The sequence below is a fragment of the Gossypium hirsutum genome, chromosome A02, assembly GCF_007990345.1.
Source record: "Gossypium hirsutum isolate 1008001.06 chromosome A02, Gossypium_hirsutum_v2.1, whole genome shotgun sequence".
In the NCBI taxonomy this organism is placed as follows: domain Eukaryota; kingdom Viridiplantae; phylum Streptophyta; class Magnoliopsida; order Malvales; family Malvaceae; genus Gossypium; species Gossypium hirsutum.
The window spans coordinates 1,138,398-1,157,037 of record NC_053425.1 but is presented as its reverse complement, the minus strand read 5'-3'; the positions used below and the strand labels follow the sequence as shown (position 1 = coordinate 1,157,037).

At 31.9% G+C, this 18,640-nt stretch overlaps 2 protein-coding genes across 5 annotated transcripts; both read right to left on the bottom strand.

Annotated features, from left to right (window-relative positions):
* Window positions 1–937: 937 nt before the first annotated feature.
* LOC107927476 (3beta-hydroxysteroid-dehydrogenase/decarboxylase) lies at window positions 938–8,183 on the bottom strand. Of its 4 annotated transcripts, none has more exons than XM_016858543.2 (12): window positions 7,792–8,183; window positions 6,843–6,932; window positions 6,617–6,750; window positions 6,348–6,518; window positions 5,851–5,967; window positions 5,681–5,760; window positions 4,894–5,092; window positions 3,957–4,074; window positions 3,054–3,222; window positions 2,283–2,439; window positions 1,468–1,534; window positions 938–1,381 (listed from the first exon to the last, which is right to left on the bottom strand). In XM_016858543.2, the coding sequence occupies exons 1-12, from the start codon at window positions 8,066–8,068 to the stop codon at window positions 1,191–1,193; spliced, it is 1,770 nt and encodes a 589-aa protein (XP_016714032.2). In that variant the 5' UTR covers window positions 8,069–8,183; the 3' UTR covers window positions 938–1,190. The 4 variants fall into 4 exon arrangements, 3 of the variants coding, with proteins under 3 accessions (XP_016714032.2, XP_016714031.2, XP_040943967.1); XM_016858542.2 differs by having other exon boundaries at window positions 3,054–3,228; window positions 7,792–8,182; XR_005910027.1 differs by lacking the exons at window positions 938–1,381; window positions 1,468–1,534 and adding an exon at window positions 2,642–2,808 and having other exon boundaries at window positions 2,297–2,439; window positions 3,054–3,228.
* A 3,307-nt stretch (window positions 8,184–11,490) lies between these two features.
* On the bottom strand, window positions 11,491–16,215 carry LOC107927512 (probable hydroxyacylglutathione hydrolase 2, chloroplastic). The gene is made up of 8 exons (XM_016858599.2): window positions 16,025–16,215; window positions 14,354–14,533; window positions 14,028–14,231; window positions 13,574–13,697; window positions 13,120–13,220; window positions 12,698–12,772; window positions 12,507–12,605; window positions 11,491–11,798 (listed from the first exon to the last, which is right to left on the bottom strand). Exons 1-8 carry the CDS (start codon window positions 16,076–16,078, stop codon window positions 11,652–11,654), a joined length of 984 nt encoding a protein of 327 aa, XP_016714088.2. The 5' UTR covers window positions 16,079–16,215; the 3' UTR covers window positions 11,491–11,651.
* Window positions 16,216–18,640: the final 2,425 nt, after the last annotated feature.

Here is an 18,640-nt window from a genome sequence, read left to right as displayed (position 1 = left end):
ATGATCGGAATTTGGAAATAATAAAATTAAGGGTATAAGAGAAAAGCTTAATATTCTCTTCAAATGAATAAAAACAGACAAAAATCGAGAATGAAAAATCAGGATCAAAATTTCTAAGTACAACTTTATAAGTTATATAAATTCTAAATTTATAATTAGGACAAAATGCAACTCAAATTACAATCTCAATACATGAAAAAGTTTAGAAAATATTAAACATACCGCATTAAGTCTGAATAACATACCCCAGCAATATGACCGAAGAAAGGTGAAAAACAGAAAAATGCTTGATACAAAACATCTCGAGCTGAACTTGAGGATTACTATAATTTATTTAAGGGTAAATGGATTATGAAGGTCTCTTAGATTACATTTCACCCTCTTTAATAAAAAGAAAAGATAAATTAGTCCCTGTGTACTAAATCAAAGAGTAAATTAGTTTTTTCTGTTAAAAAAGTAATTCATTTTTACTATTTAAAACTAACATAGTTGACAAAATAATCAGATAGTTATACATGACACGTAAAACTTGTGTTGACATACATGGACTAATTTTTAATAGTAGAAATGAATAAAACTTTTAAAAGAAGAACCAATTTGTTCTTGAATCTAACGTGTAAGACCTAATTTGCCCATTTTTCACTAATTTACCTTTATTTATGTAGTTACATAAAAGAGTGAACATCTAATAAATCTAGAATTCGAACTATAACATCTACAGCCTTTTCTCAATTTCGAATCGACCCGGAAAAGGAAGTCCCTGATGGAATGTAGTTTTAGAACACTACATTTGGCCAGTAACCACATTTCAACAGTTGAAATATTCAGGTAACATGTGCTACATAGTTGTCCCCTATGTTACTCAGAATCTTCATTTTCTCTAAAACTAGGCATATATTCGAATACGGATGTTGAAAAATGATGAGATACAAAAAGATAACAATATAAACGTACCTGTATTCAACACTCACTGTCAAGTCTGGTAACATGTGTACTTTTCCCTGATTTACTTTTACTGATACGGGGTAGAATTTATGCTGTTCAATTAAGCTACTATATTTTGATAGGAAAACAATTTCTATCGTCTGATCATCGATGCTAGTCTAAGCTAGTCTAAACACAATACAAGCCGATCAGTAAGGAAAACTAAAATACTACTACAAGAGCTTGAACTGGTAATTACCGTGCATTTACGAGAAGTGAACTTTTTCTTGATGCGAACCGTTGTCATTTCGAAGAAATGCTGTGACAGACTCTGGCAGGGTACTTATTATCAATCCTTTTGATTCCATGATACCAAACAACAAAACTGCCCAGAGTCCTTCAATCACTGATTCATATTGTTCGTAAATGAAGAATGCAGTGAAGGCAAAAACCAGAACTGCATTACAGATTATTTCCGAAGTCAGTATCACACGATGAAACAATATAATTACCCCTTTAAACAAAAAGTAAATCGTTACTTACTGATGCCAACAAGAACAGCCAAGGAAAACGATACAATCCACTTGAACAAATAAAGGAAAGCCACAACCTGTATAAGTTACATGCATATGTCAGTATTTGTATGGACCTATGCATAGCTCATATGGTTATAATCAATCAAAAAATTTCAGGTTGCTTCAAGTCAAAGTTTGGAACAGATCCACATTAAGTTTGCAGTAAAGTTTATGTATGTCAGGCTATAAAGAAGCTAACCCCTCAGTTAGATTCAAAATATTTGATAGGGAAACCAATTTCGTCGATGAGTGCTTATAATAAGGAGATGGACAGTTGTAACTCAATAACCCGATAACATTATTACATTTATTTAAAACCTAAGATGCAATGGGAAATTATAGTGGCACATTTTGCAAAACAATGAAGTACCAGAATGCACCTGGATACAAAATTTCAACTGAAATAAATGAGGGTTTCAAGGGTGGCATATGAGGTCGGACCGTCGGAGATTTCGGGTAGAAGTACTATGTAGGGCCTTGTTATAAGAGTGAGATTGCATTTTGCCCCCTCTATAGAAAAAAGGACAAATTAGCCTCTGCAAATTAGATCAAAGAGAAAACCGGTCCTTCCGTGAAATATTCCATTCATTTCTGCCATTAGCTAATTTGCCCACTTTTTAAAGTAGAAAGGGGCAAAATAATCCAACTCTCAGTACAGGGGCGTCCATGATACTTTTACTGAGATTACGTGTTTGACATGTTCAAGAATGAAAAGTTTAAAAAGTAAAAGAAACTATAAAAGAAAGCATGAAACCGTAAACACACTGCCATCAAAATACAAACCTTGAAAAACCTGCTCCAATCCTCTCCCTTGGCCAACAATCGGATACTACAAACTACTCTATTCCACATATAAGATATGGATCTGATTGAATTTTTCATGTCTGAGTTTTGGATTTCAAAACAAGATGAAGGTATGTTTTGAACAGCAAAACCACATCTGTCGCAAAGGCAATCATAATTAAGACAGAAAAGTATATTTCAATAATACGATATTCAGCAAGTTACTGAATAAAAAATAGAACTGCAGATTTTATAAGCTAATAGTAGGAATGTAAATACTGTAAGAGAAAATTGGTTCAGGTAGGTGTCCCAATTGTTTCAAGGGGGAAAAGGGCGTGGCATCTAATAAACTAGCTTACCAGACAGGAAGAAAGCCCGATTGGGTCATGTTGATGGAAATGGTAAAAGTGAACCAAGGGAAACATGATTAGTACTTTAGAACATTTCTTTAACTATTTAAAAAGAAATTCTAAAGGAAAACAAGCAATCAAACCCCATCTCTGTATTGGTAATGACATTCCCGAAGCTGGGGTATATGCAAAAACAAGGAAATGGAAAAGAAGAGAGTTAATGGAAAGAGTATCTTAATCAAAAGAATTTGGCATCGAACATGGACACTGGAAAACAAAAAGTGAAAGAGGTCCAAAGAGGACCATGGAACTGGTTCACATTCCAGATTGAATCAATCGATGAGTAAAAACGGGGAACTACAACAAATTGACCCGGTGAACTGCAATGAAAGAACCAAGGGATGTAATTAGCAATACTCACAAATCTGATGCTAAAATACCGTATCCATAAAGAATGGCTGTAACTAGCAGCAGAAGCTGGGCTGCAGATGAGGTAAAAGTTTTTCCACAGAAAAAGAACCAGTAAAATGCCAAAGCCAGTATAAGGAAGCACATAAATGTTCTCCTTTCATCCCTCCACAGCAGGACATCTGCAACTGAATCGAATTAATTCAAGGTCACTATATGGAGAAAATTGCACTATCATGCCTCATTTATTTATAAGAGCCTATTTGGATGCATCTATCTATATGCTATAACACAGTGTTTGATTGAGCTTTGGAATCAAATGACACCAACTCGGTAAAATTACTAAAAGTTTAAATAAACTATTATTAATAAAATAAAAATCAAAGATATTTTTTTCTTTTAAAATTTTTAAGAAAACATATATTAGAAAAACCCTAACCACATCTTATGACTGCTAAAAACAACACATAATAGATTAAAAAATAAATGTAACACTCAGGTATGGAGTGCATCCAGAGAAACGATGCTGACTCAAGTGTTCAAATAGTGACCAATTGATGCATCTTGTTTTATGCCTCCATCTGATTGTACAGTTTGAAATGAAATGTTGCCTCGGCTTAGGCTTAAAGCTGAAGTCAAGATAGACTATGTAGCCTGTCGGCTACAATTACAACCTCAAAGACCTTCACCAACTTTAGAAGAAAGAATCATTTTAACTATTCAATCCCATAGTACAATCTCATGGCATAGCATGACATGCTCAAAATTAGTACGCAAAAGTAAATCTACAAACTGACTAATCATGTGCTCAATTGTTGAAAGGACACTACAAATTCTTTGGCTAAGCATAAACTTCAGAGAAATAGCTATGCAATACCATTATTGAAATCTGCATAAAAAACATATAATAGAATACCTATCCCGCTGCCTAGCAGCTTCTCTGCTTTGGATTGCTCATCAAAATTGCCGAATCTCATAAAAGATGAGTCTTTAGATAAATGAGAGAATGATGCAACTGTTAACTTGATACCATCCTGCATTATCGGCAACAAAAATAAAAAAGGTAAGTCAAACTTTCAGATAAAAAAGTTGTAGTCACCCTAGTGGATCTTTGAAAACTACTTTATGTGATTGATGTGGTCACGAGATGACAAAAACGATCTTCAGATAAACCATTCTATGAGCTCAATTCAATTTCTTAAAGGTATAACAAAATGTAACATGAACGGGAAAAAGTGTAATAGAGAATGAAAATTTTCTTTCCATTTATCAACTTAAGGAAGAAAAGGATAAGGCGTAAAGGACAAAAGCAGCTATTAGTTTCTATAAGAAAATTCTACACCCAACAGCCATTCCTTTGCTTCAAAAATTCCTCCAGCTTTCAAATTTAGCAAAGCAATGAGGATACCCAATTCCACCAAGTTCCATTCATCCTAGTGTTCAGTTCATGAAAATAAGCTGAATTAACCTAAACTCTAGCTAACTTCCCACCAAAGGTATGTTCATGTGTCAACTTATGAGTTATAACCACTCAATCCCTTAGAAGCGGAGACAACAATTAGTGCTTCTACTCTATAAAGATGAATATTATTCAGAAATACCAAGAGATGAAAAATATATGTTCAGATATTGAAAAGTATGTTGAATACACTAAGTTTAAACTTTGGCTAGTCAACTGATTTTTTTTTCTATTTTTGTAAAAGTCCTAATAAATCATGAAAAACTAACAGCTAACAGAGGATCTGGAAATATTCTGTATAAAATAGGGATGCCAAAAGAAAAGACAGATGACAAGAATATTACATGTTACAAAAGAATGGATTTACATATAAGGAAAAACAGCAGAAACTTACTTCTAGTGAGACAACAGGTGAGTATCCAAGATGCTTTTGAGCTGCGGAGCAGTCAAAAGTTCTGTTACGTGAAGCTAACTGAACAATGTAATGAGGTGACACGGAATATCTATACATTCTGTAGCTCAACTTGTCGTGTATGTATTGACTAAGTATGACTACATAGGAAACCATCCAAGTAGGAACTTTTATGAACGGTCTGTAATGCAATAGACAATGCCAGTTAGGAGAATACTAAAGGTGACAAAAAAGAAAATAAAAGGGAAAAGGGATTTTGTAATTGCTTCAGCAGCCAATTTGGCAGAAAGAAAAAAGGTACATAAATTGTCAACCAAAAGAAAAAGAGAATTCAGAGAAGGAAGTCAAACAGGACACTAAAACATAAACCATCAGATTTTGTATATCATATTAGTAGGATTCCACTTCCAAACAAGAAAGAACATCCATTCCTACACTAAAATTCTTGCATCTAATGGTATGCCAAAATCTAGCAGTATTTGTGCTGATGAATTGGCAATGAAAAACATATTTCAAATTTCAAAGACCAAAGGACAGGATCCAAATAAGGAACAAGGCTTCATAAAATGATCACAGTTTCTTTGTTCCCTCCTCTGGCCCATGATAACCGTCTTAGTAACACAAGTAAATTATGAACAAAAAATGTAACACAATTAAATATATTACATGTCACAATCATGTTAGTTTGATGAATCTACAGCATAGTAACCTACCACGAATCAGTACGATATCGCAGACTTTCACACATTGGAAAACCAGCATGCTTTACCTTTGATACCCTAAGCCTTCAAGTATGAGAGATATAAATTCCCAGAACATTATAGGCTCGAGATTTGTAATGAAAAAAGCCTGCATATTGAGAACATCTCCCTTAGACATAGTTTTAATATTAATTAAAATATGAGAGAACTTTACATATCTTTCAAACTTAAGGAGTACCTTTCCAGCCACCGAGACTACCCGAGAATCTATAGTTTCTGCAGCACAGATATGAGCATGAGCAACATTCTCAACATAGGTAAAGTCAGACATATTTCCACCACTTCCTGTAATGAACTGAAATGAGAGCTGTTACTATAAAAAGGATTAATAGAAATACTACATATTCCATCATAATATAAAGTAAACATAGATTTTCCAAAAAAAAAAAAAAAGCAAGACATAATATAATTTTAGAAACAGACAACTAGCTGCACATTCCCAAAAGGCATAAATGATCTGGGATGCAAAAAGGATCTTACTTGAGTTAAATCAAACATGGGAAATTAGGACTAAAAGTAAAGAGGTTCATAAACACACATTGCCGTATTTCACTTTTAGCCTATACTTTGATAATCAATGTAGAAATATATAACAGTAAGAATTTTAAAATAATCAAGATAATAGTAAAACTACAGCTCTACACAAATAAAGCGAAGTTAAGATTGTTCACAAACCCTTGCCAAACCGAATTTGGATAGATTCGCTAGCAAAGGCACAAATTGTGTTTCACCAGAGCCAAAGACATTGCTAGGGCGAAGTACACATGTTTGAAGACCGCCAATATTGTTAGCTACCCTGATTAGTCCTTCCGCTTGAAACTTAAGGTCAACTGTCATATCCTTAAACTTTAGGGGCGCATCAACAAACAAAAGGACAATTAGCAAACAGATGAAAACTCAAAACCCAAAATAGTTTTATCATATTGAAGCAATATGAAACATACTTTCCCTGGATAAGTGAAGGACTCATCACCATTAAGTATATCTTGTGAACCATCAAAAACAACATCTGCAGAACTATTGTATACAAGTCGCTTAACTTTACTTTCTCGGCATGCATTAATGACATTTTTTGCACCTGAAAATATTGTCAACGCAATGGTATGATTTTAAAATATAGTATATAGTTATAAATCTCATCAAAAGAGGCAAACAAGAAAGGCCCATTACCTTGAACTATGATCATGTAGCAATTACAGAAATCATGTGCGTCTAAATCAGTCGGTTCCATGTAAAATACAACATCTGCACCTGTAGTTACTGCAAGAGGTGTATTGTCAGAACAGAGCCAATTTCTCAAACATTTCCAAAGTTGCAATGATATTTTAAAACTGAAGATGACATAAAAATGCAACATATGTGAATTAAATTTATTTCCTTTCTGTCTCAGCATACGCTTCAGTTCCTTAACAAAAAAAAAAATTCAGATACTAATTTCTTTTATCTATTTTTCTCGCAAACAAACAGAAACAAATGCATCCAGTAGGTCTATCTTCCTTGTTTAGCTTGCAAAGGGTAAAAATAAAAAAGATTGATAAAACTAACATTTTCAACTCTCAAACATTTTTTCATGGCGTCTCACTAACTAACTTATGTGTATCCCTAATTTTCTAAGATCTCCAGCTAAAGTTAAAGCCATCTCTGAGGTAACAACAAAAAGCCTCTATTTCAATTAATGTAAATCTAATACTATTTTAACAATCGCTTTTTCAACTCACGTTCATTTCCAGAGACAAAACAAACAAGTTTTAAGTCGAAAGCAAAACAGCATATTTTTAAATATATATATATGATTTTACTTTTATAGAGACCGATTATGCTATAACGGATATGACCTGTCAATCATTTGTTCATTTACGATCAACTATGAGTTTTATTTGACTTCACTGCAACTTCTTTAGAAAGCAAAAATCAACAATCAACAAAAATGCTAAGCGGAAACTCCATTTTCAGTAAAACTAACTTTAAATCGCCTTAAATAGATAACTGATCGAGCTCTCTTTCCTAGCATTTCTCCAGTATCTCCATCGGAAATGCTTATATGTCTAAAGAGGTATATACACACATGCGGATCAATACACATGCGAATATTGATCGTATATCTACTTTACTTTTTTACCTTTGACGATTTGAGAAGTATCGAGAACATCGACGTGGCAAAAGGAGGCTTGACCAGAACTGATAGCATCAGAGAGGAGAGAATCTGAACCAGAGGAAGAATCGGGCAGCAGCGAGTGAGATGATGAGTCAGCAACTCGGACGATCCAGCCTCCGAGTCGCAGTAACCTGTTGACTAACGTTCTTCCTATGAATCCTCGACCTCCTAGAACAACGCACGTCCGAGTTTCGCTCCAACCTCCACGCGCCACGTCATACGCGGCCGCCTTCTCCGCCATTTCCTCTCCTTTTTCTTTTTTTTCCCCTTTTTTATCAGCAAAAAATGGGGATCGTCGATGTTATCGATTAGTGTGCGGAAAATTGATAAATATTATGGGCGTTGTGAATAAAAAAGCTGTTTGGCGGGGCGAAACGTTGATTTATTCTTTCCCCTTCTCAAAGTGAAGGAAAATTAATAGGACTAATTCATATTTTAGTCCCTCTACTATACTGAAATTTGGTATTTAATTTCACTATCACGAGTTTGACATTTTTTTAATTTGTTATCTGTGTTTTTTTGTCCAATGTGATACTTATATTTCGTGAATATTGTACATTTTGGGATTTAAATATTATTATGTTAATTTTTTAGTATTTAATTTGGATTTAAAATTTGATTTGACGAGAGTTAATTGTTAATTTTAAGTTTAAGTTCTCATGATTTTGTTAATATACTAATTTTAGTGGTAAAAGTATGTGGGAAGCCCTTCTATTGAGGGGTGGATTGCATTTCGACCCTATACTAAAAAATGGGTAAATTAACCTTTATACCATTTGAAATTTTGAAACGTGAAATTAACCCTTTATCAAAATGATATTTTAGCTATAGTTTAGGGACTAAAATAAGAATTAACCATTTAAATTAACATTCCACATCATCATTTTACAGATGAAATTTAACGGAAGGGTTAATTTGCATGTTTTAAAATGTATAAGGACTAATTTATCTATTTTTTCAATAAAAGAGCCAAAATGCAATTTGCCCCCAAATACAAGAGCTTCTTTGGTACTTTTACCTGATCTTAGCTTAATTTGATGAAAGTTAATAGTTAATATTACTAGCTATAATTTTTCTTTAAAAAATCTCTAGAACTCGAAATTTAATTGTTAATATTATTAGTTAAATTATATATTTTTTGGTATCCACCAAAAGTAGATGGTTTGTCACTGAACCACTAGTGAGTGAAAAAGTACTTGCGTTAGAGTATTTGGTTAACACCAATCTCGAGTTTGATCCGTAAAAAATCCTTTAAACCTTACCAATTATAAGAAAAGGACTAAATTTTAAATTCCAAAATAATAGAGGATTAAAACCAAAATTAGACCATAATAAATCTTATGTAACTAATATTTTGGTTGAAAGGAAAAAAAGTGGGTAGTGACTAGTGGCCAGTGGGTGGTGGGGACCAGAAATCGGGTGAGAAGGTCCATGGGGCGTCAGATACATGGGCGCTTTCAGGTGAAAATTACAGCTCCCACTAAACTTCATTTGTCACCTACTGGCTACTATTTGTCTTCCTAAATTCTTTCCAAATTTTTCTTTAAATATGATGATATAAATATTACATAAATATGTATGATAAACATGGTGATTAAAGTATTGATTTGCTTGTTTAATACGGGTTTAAACCGTGTTATCCCGTTTTTATCTTTAATATTGAATAAAATTTGATTAAAAAAATTGATTAAGACTTCTACTCTAAGTGGTAGATGTAGTGGTAAGACATATTATAATTTCAAAAATAGAATGCAAGTTCGAACTTTAATGATGATATAGTTGAAAATGATAATCATAAATCCTTAATATAGACTGTAAAATGAACATGAATGATAAACAAATAAATAAATAAACCACATATATTATACACATATGGTGAGACTTAGACCTAAGTACTCAAGGGACTTAAGCTATTCACTTTAACCATATATATAAACAGTCAAAATATGCTCTAAGTTTTTATACTTTTCGTATTTTTAGAATTTAATTTTCTACTTTTATTTCTTAAAATTTAGTTTATTTACTTTTTTTAATTTTAAAAAATTAAGTCCAATTACTAGGGTTTTCAGAAATCAAATCGATCAAGCCACCTGTTCGCTAGTCCAATTGGTTCATCCAATTTAATTAAATAAATTATTTCAAAATTTCAAAATAAAAAGATTAAAAGAATAAAAAATATGGTTCAATTGTTTATTGGCTTAATTCATTTAAAGCCTTTCTTTGAATCAATACATTTAAGAAAAAGAAACTCAGTCACTAATTCTCTACGTTTTGTAAGCCCTCAATCGGTTTAAAACCTACCACTGAATCAATACATCTAACAAAAGAAGTCTAATCACCAATCATTACCACTTTGTAAGCCATTAAAAGGGTAGATGATGGCCACGAATTTTAAAGTTATTTCATACTCAAGGCGAGGATTAAACCCTAAATCATTGTTTAAAGTAGAAGAAACACTTACCATGTCACCTAACCCCGTGGTTATTGAACCTAAATTTTAAAATCTTCACTTTGTCGTCTTTTACTCAAATATGAAAACTATATCAAGATTTCAGAGTTTGGGTTAATCAAAAGCTGTGCAAGATTAATATTTTTTTTTGTATGATTTGATTAGAATGCAATTGTTTTGTGGTTTCAGTGTTTGGGTTAACAGAAAGCTTTGTATTTAAAAAAAAAACCTTAACACATATAGTTTCTGTTTGAAGATTAATCATCTTTTCATAAATCAAAGCGCTTTTAAAAAAACAGTGCAACTAAACTATTAAGTTGGAAAATAAATAAATGGAAAACAAGAATAATTAAGAAATTTATCTCAATGTCTAGATAGAGGAGGAAACTGAAGAAAAGTTTGGAACCTAGATCTAGTATTTTTTTTTTATGTTATTTAATATGAGGATTTAAAGGATTAACTTAAAAATTTTGTAATTTTTAAAGGGATTATAAGATAAATTTTCTTTTTCTTTTTGCAAACCCAGTCAACAAACTACCGCATAACCATTTTGATTAATTTTTCTAACAGCAATAAATAAATTGATAAAAAAATTTAAAATAACCAAAAAAAAGAACGATGCTATTTTAAAAATCTTCCTATAATTTACTAATTTTGATTAAATCAATATGAAATAACAAAAGTTTTATATTTAAATTATCAATACATTCTCTAAAAATTCATCTTTTAAACTATCCTTATCTTTATAAAAAATATATTAAAATCCGACTCAATCAATTCAAACCTAAACTCGACCGATTAACCTAATTTATTAACAAAAACACAACTTAAACTTTTCCAATCACACCTAAATTAATTCAAACTTAAAAATAGCGCAAATAAATAACCTACTATCGAAGTGATAAAAATCCAAAATGATCTATACCAATAATAATTCAACCCAAAAATCCCAAACCTCAAACACAAATAAACTCAATGAATCAGATTCTAAATGATCCAAACTCGAAACTTACATGACCAAAAAACCTGAAATTTTTAAAACTTCAAATTAACATGATCTAAATTGACCTAACCCAAAACCAATCAACCTAATCAATTAAACTTATTGGACCATAAAACAAATCAATTCGATCTCCAATCCGATTTTGGGATTTTAATGTTAAACAATTACATATATATAAGAGGCAAAGGAATAAAAAATTGTTATGAGGAAATAAGCAAAATAATATTTTGAGATTAGCTCAAGAGAATTTCGAAAGAACCAAAAAGAAAAATCAAAGCATATGAACATTGGTAAACATTTGTGGTTTTTTATTTCACATATGGAAGAGCTAACATCACCTATACACATACAGAAATGATGTCTAAACAAGCCCTAGAAATTATCCTTTGCTTGACGAATGACACCCAGTGCTTCAGCCGCATTTGCATTGGCCGGAATATTTAATGCCTGCCTGATTTCTGAGCTCGATGTTCGAAGGAACGGATTACACGCCTTCTCTTTTTTCAGTGTAGTTGGAATCTGAAAAACAGCAGATTGTTAGTTGATGCTACATTATTGGGCAATTCGGGGGAGCTTGCTCGACTCGTATGGATCTAGTTGAGCCAATGGTCAAACACAGTTGCATAAATAACTAAAAAAAGATTATTAAACCGTTTCAACCTATTCAATTACTGGTTTTTGTCCTAGTTTTTTTTTTTTACTGGTTTCAAGCAGTTTTTGATTCAATCAGTTCAACCCTTTGTTTGGATCAGTATACCGGTCAATTATCGGTCCAATTAATTCGACTGACCAATCCAGTCATGTTACAAGCACACTAGTCACATCATTAAATCTTCACAAAATCCAAGTTCAATTACTAAAGTAGACCTAATTACTAAGTTCAATGACCAAAAATTATATTATCCCTATCTAAAACAATTGACATGACTAGTTTAGGGCTGAACAACATATAATCCGATCAACAAAGGAAAACCCATGTTATCGAAGGTAAGAAGATCGAGAACCAGACGCAAATAGCAGTGTGACGATGTCCTTAAACACATGTATGCAATAGGCATTTACATAAATGCATTAAGAAGAACAAATGCCCCAAAGCTCGGTGAAACAAATCATTATCAGTTTGTTCGACAAATTTTATGATCTAGTCCTTGAAAGGTATATTGAACAAAAAAGAAATCCTTGAAAGGTATGAGAAATCAGCTAAGAAAGACAAACTATAGAAATTACCGTAGGCAACCCTTTGTTGCGAAGGTGAGTTACATGCGCTGCATACGACTGAAGTGCTTCGTTCTTGGGTTCTATCGACAATGCAAATTTCGAATTACTCTGCCAAAACAGGTACGTTATATGGTTAGTGCCTTTCTGAATTCCGCGTGGGGAAAACTGAAGGGTTCAATTGAAAAGATTAATAGACTAACCAAAGTATATTCGTGACCACAATATATATTTGTATCATCAGGCAGAGACATGATCCTCTGAAGGGAAGAAAGCATCTGCCGGGTAGAATTCAGCCGTTAAGATATGTATTGATAATAACACAGATGATTCACCAGAATATGAAAGTTTGTGATATATGGCACCAGAATTTTACATTTGTTTCACATTTAATTCTATGTTACTTTCACTTATCCGGACTCTTCATTTTTCCTAACCTACGTATGATAGTCATGTCTAATGCCAGATATAGGTGCGGGGATACTGGATCAACCCCCAAATACATGGAAAACTTGAAAAATATCGAACATACCGACATTCGATACTAACAGCCAAGTCCAAATAGCCCTTTAGGGTATCCACTGTTAACTAAGATATCGTAAATTTTAGATGTCAAAGAAGATACCTGTTCCGGGGTTCCTTCGAAAAGCTTGCCACATGATAAGCTGAACAATGTGTCCCCGGTAAATATTGCTGCAGAACTTGGAAAATAGAAGCTGATATGGCCTGCATGACATGTTTCAATTTAATAATAACAATAAATACTAATAAACTATGTTACTCCAGCTCTTCATTTTTCTTTAAGTACTTGTGATGCTTGGATTTGATGCATATATGAACATTAGTATGATGAGATATGACCCTCCAAAGACATGAAAAACTTTTAAAAAACGAAAATACCCTGGTTGGACATATATACATATCCAACACTCACGACCAAGTCCGAGTAATATAGCTAATAAATAGAAAGGGGGGATTGAGAAGGTACAAGCTACCACAAAGCGGAGACCAGAATATGACTGCTGTAAGTTCATACATTATTCAGTTGAATTTCAGATAAAATGGGTAATGAATCTAACCTCGGGTATGACCAGGAGTTTCAATGACATGCACCTCATGACCCGCAAACATCCACTTGTCCCCATCATTTAGAACAATATCAATTCCAGGAATCCTATCCTTGTCTATTCCCGAACCAATAACCTACACGAAGAACAACAGTTATTAATACTATCATTATCCCGGTCATGATATACAAAATCCATAATTCAAATGCCTTTCCAAACAATTGAAACCCATATATATGTCACTGTCTAAAGACCGTTAATAAGCTTCACTTGCAAATGCATTGTAAATAAACCTGTCTATAGGCCAGGCTGGGATATGGCTCACTTTACTTGCCAAGCCCAGCTGATACCCTGTTCTGTACCTTGCTTTCACAGACTACAAATGGATATTCCAGTCGAGTTTATGATTTTAATGTCTGATAGGAGCTGAAAAGATGACTGAACCAAGAGATACCAATTTTCATACCTTTGCTCCATACCTTGCTTTCAGCTCTGCATTCCCACCAGTATGATCGTGATGGTGATGGGTATTCAATATATAATTCAAGTTCCGGTTTTTCCGACTCAAAGCATCGATAATGGGCATAGCTATTGAAGGATCAACGACTCCAACCGTGCCTGTGTCCACGTCGTGTAAAAGATATGCATAGTTGTCTCTAAGACATGGTACCTGCAAAAAACAATGAGTTGACAAAATGAAGGTGAACAAACAATCACGAAAACAAAACAAGTAAAAAGATTATTAAAATGGAACATTTTAAACACGAGAAATATTAAAAGAGGTGTGCTCACCAATTCAATTTGCAATGAGGAAGACACGTTGGTGACACTACAAAACTCCGCGACCCTAAGAGAACGACTTGCCCCGCGCAAGGTTTTGAGGGGCATCGATAATAAGCGCAAGCCATACTCGAGACCCTTTCTTATGCAAAGTTGCCTCAAGCCTGGCCAAACACAAAGCCCACTCCTCACCTAAAACATTCGAAAATAGGCTTTCAAATATAACCATAAACCAACATATAATCAAGACAAAAGTTCCTGCAATAACAATCAAATACAAAATCACATAAAATTATTTCAAATTATAATCATGATTGCAAACCACCAATTCATATACGGATATCTACATACATACAAGACAAGCAAATGTATAGAGAGAAAGCAGGTTCGTATCAAAGTCAAGACTTGTGGGAAATGATTCATATCATGCAACTTTGTTATAGGGCTCGGATCCTACATCGGGAAGTATGAGATTTCCTTAAAAGGGTTTATATGGACCTAGACTCTCTCACCCTAATATCTACATACATACAAGACAAGTAAATGTATAGAGAGAAAGCAGCAAGTTCGTATCAAAGTCAAGGCTTTAGTTTAATGACTTGTGGGAAGTGATTCATATCATGCAACTCTGTTATAGGGCTCAGATCGGAACATACATTGGAAAGTACGGGATTTCCTTAGAAGGGTTTATATGGACCTATACTTTCACACCCTAATAACTAGCTTTTTGGGTATGGTTCTCCAAAGATCCATATCAATTGGTATCGAAACTTCACATCATAGGTGAAATCAGTATTGTAGCATTGCAAACCTAGACCACATAACATAGCTGGTGACATCATGCAACTCTGTTATAGGGCTTGGATCCTACATTGGAAAGTAGGGGATTTCCTTAAAAGGTTTATATGGACCTACTCTCTCTCGCCCTAATATCTAGCTTTTTTGGTATGGTTCTCTGGAGATCCATATCAATTGGTATCAAAGCTTCCCGTATAGGTGAAATCGGTATTGTAGCATTGCAAACCTAGACCACATAACATAGCTGGTGATATAGGTAATATAGCGTAAGCCTGAGGCTCGAGAAAAACAAAAACTAATGGAAAGTCACTTGAGGCTCGTATCTGACATTGGTATTGCAATGCTTACCCTAAACTAGATAAAGCCATCGCAAAACCAACCTCGGAACCGGGACTGCCGAGCATGGTGAATTGTTATGTATCTAAGTACAAGGAATGGGACTTAGATCCCACCTTAATAAGTTCTCTTTTTTAAAGTGCATCATATGAAATTCAGATAATGGAAACACTAACTATAAATCACAACATATTGAACAAGATTCATATCAACATACAGTGACAAAACAAGTTTCAAGTGTTCATACAAGGCAAAACCAGTTAAAATCATATGAACCCTAATTTGGGAAAAAAAAACAGATGGCTAAAAATGGCATAAAAAGAGCAAATTATACATCACAAAAGCCAAAACCCAGATTTCCCATCAAGCTAAAACTAGTCCAACACCCATTTCTTCGATTAGCCATAAAAGGAAATGTCATTTTTCTCAAATTGGGTATAAAAAAAAAATCAGATCTTTGCTATTATATTTCATTATATTTTCAGTTTCCTTCCTAAAAAAATTCAAATTCAAGGATTAAAAAAAGGGAAAATGAAAATGAAAACAAACCCTTGAACAAGGAAAGGAGGCCATAGCAGATGAAGCTTTAGAGAGCATTTGCATTTCTCTCTCTTTTTTCTCCTTCTAAAAATGGATTCTCCTTTAGAGAAAGCTTTCTCTTTTTAGAGAGAGATACAGCGTATGTACATTGTGGGCTGTCACTTGTCAATAAAATGTCTGTTTTTTGTTGAGTGAAACACATGAAAAAAGATTTATTTTGAGGAAAAACATAGATTTTCATTATTGTGTAAATTGTACTCAAGATCATTAATTAATTAAAAAATTTACGTTTTGATCATTAAATTTAAAAAATGTTATAAAATGGTCACTAAATTATTTAAAAAAATTTATTTAAGTTATTAAACTATATGAAAATTTTCATTTAAGTTACCAGATTGTTATTTTTTTTTAAAGTTCAGCTAACGAACTCTAAACTATGATTTAACGATTTGTACGATGAATCAGTAGTTCAATACCCATTGATAAGTAAAAAAACATACTTTAGATCCAAATCGAGTTGACGATCAATAACGGAGATCGGAGAATAAATCTATTTGAATTTTGATTCATAGATTCATAACGTTTAAAGTTGTTTCATGAAAAAAACTGCATTGTAAAAAAGAAGGGGAAGAGAGCTTTCGATTTGTGCAAGCGGTGCAAGCAAAGAATGCCATACAACATCGATTTTAATAGCTCTATGACTTAATTAAAAAATTTCGAACAATTTAATAATTATTTTGTAATTTTTTGAAGTTAAATGATCAAAAAGTAAACATACTAACAATTTAATGACCTCGGTTATAGTTTACCCCAAACTATTGATTTTAAAAGATTTTGAGAAAAAAAATTAATTATGTGATATTATTGAGATATTCTATGATTGTTTTTATATTATTCAATTTTTATTTTATTTAACATCAGGTAAAATAAATGGTATTTATTATTAAAAAAATTGTCAATTTCGCCTTTACTTTCTAAAGTAATAGGAATAAATTAAATTAAAAACATTTTTTTCTACGAGGTATAAATAAAATTTAATCAAATTGTAAAGCAAAGTTTCTTTTTTTAAAAAAAAATTGTGGATATTAAAAAACGATTAATTTATTTTGAAATAAATAAGTTTATTAGTAAAAAGTAAATTTTGATAATTTTTTTATTTTACGAGAGAGAAAAATTCTAATTTTTTTTAAAAATAAGAGACTAAGAAAATATTTTGTTAAATAAATATTTTTTTATTTTTTTAAATTTTCCCACCTTTTTTTTTTCAATTTTCATCGCCTTGACACTTTTGATAGAATATAGAATATAAAGGAACGCTTTCTATATATATTTATTATAGTTATTATATATTACTTTAATTTTATAAATTTAATTATTTATTGTTATTTAGTTATTTAGTTATTTATAATTTTTTAATTTTTCAAGGCGTGTATTTTAATTTTAATATCAAAATTTTCTCGTTAATTTTTTATTTATGTTTGAAAATAGGCATATGCTTCTTCTTTTTTCTGACAACTTGATAATATTATATATTTTATTATTTTATGTTTTTCTAAAACTGTAAAAAAATTAAAAATTCAAGGTGTATATGTCATATTATTTAAAAAATAAATTATATCAAATTATTTTGGTTAAATTCTACTATTATTCCATGTTCTTTGCAAAAGTTATGAATTTAGTCCTTATATTTTAATCTGATTCATTTTAATTTCGGTACTTTTCAAATTAGTCAATGTTAATCCCTGTTTTTTTTTAAATTTTAAAATTTTAGTTCTGATTCAAATAGTAGCAATTAAATTCGTTCAGTTAAATTCAATTAATAGTCTTATACTATATTTATAGTTGTAGATTTAGTATATATTTTTCAATTGGATTATTCTAAATCTCTATACTTTTTGGATTTTAAAATTTCAGTCTTATCGCAAATGTCACTTATTAATCTATTAACTGAATTTTCAGTGAGCAATGTTAAAATAACAAGCTAACATGATATTATACATATAATCAAATGTTTGCCACATCATATTTTGAAAATAGCAAGATTTAACTTAATGGATGTAATAGTTATTGTTCGATAATGATTGAAATTTTAGAATTTAAAAAGTACAAGGATTAAAATTAATTAAATTAAAGCATAGAAACTAAATCCATAACCTTTGCAAAGTACAAGGACTAATAGTGAAATTTAAGCAACTACTTTATAGAATTAATGGAAAATTGATAATTAAATTATAATAAATGAGCTATATATATTAGATTTCACTAAGATTTTGACCATTTTAAAAGGTGATGATACAGTTACTGGTCGGTGACGATTTTATAAAGGTTGTGGAACTACACGTAGAAGTGAAATTGAGCCAACTTGGTGACATAATTGCTGTCCCCTTTTTATGAGACATCTGTTAGCTTCACCTACCGCTCTTTGAAATGGGGCAAATTTTAAGATAAGTTTGTTCAACAAATTTGGTCCCTCGATCAAAACGGAACTGCTCACCTCATCATCAAAAAATGATTAAATGTTTACATTGGAATTATAACTTTTTAGTTTTCAAAATCTTACTATAATTAAATTCATCAAATCATCAATTTATTGGTCCAATTAATTTAATTAATTTATTAAATAAA

What these genes read in the sequence shown, in the direction of transcription:
- LOC107927476 (XM_016858542.2), bottom strand. Translation starts at nt 8,068, where the DNA reads ATGGCGGAGAAGGCGGCCGCGTATGACGTGGCGCGTGGAGGTTGGAGC. An exon ending in CCTTCACTTATCCAGGGAAA is followed by an intron (nt 6,519 to 6,616) that starts GTATGTTTCATA and finishes GCGCCCCTAAAG; the next exon opens with TTTAAGGATATGACAGTTGA. An exon ending in GCTGCTAGGCAGCGGGATAG is followed by an intron (nt 3,229 to 3,956) that starts GTATTCTATTAT and finishes AATTCGATTCAG; the next exon opens with TTGCAGATGTCCTGCTGTGG.
- LOC107927512 (XM_016858599.2), bottom strand. Translation starts at nt 16,078, where the DNA reads ATGCAAATGCTCTCTAAAGCTTCATCTGCTATGGCCTCCTTTCCTTGT. An exon ending in AAGCAAGGTATGGAGCAAAG is followed by an intron (nt 13,698 to 14,027) that starts GTATGAAAATTG and finishes TTCTTCGTGTAG; the next exon opens with GTTATTGGTTCGGGAATAGA. An exon ending in GTGGTCACGAATATACTTTG is followed by an intron (nt 12,606 to 12,697) that starts GTTAGTCTATTA and finishes CTGTTTTGGCAG; the next exon opens with AGTAATTCGAAATTTGCATT.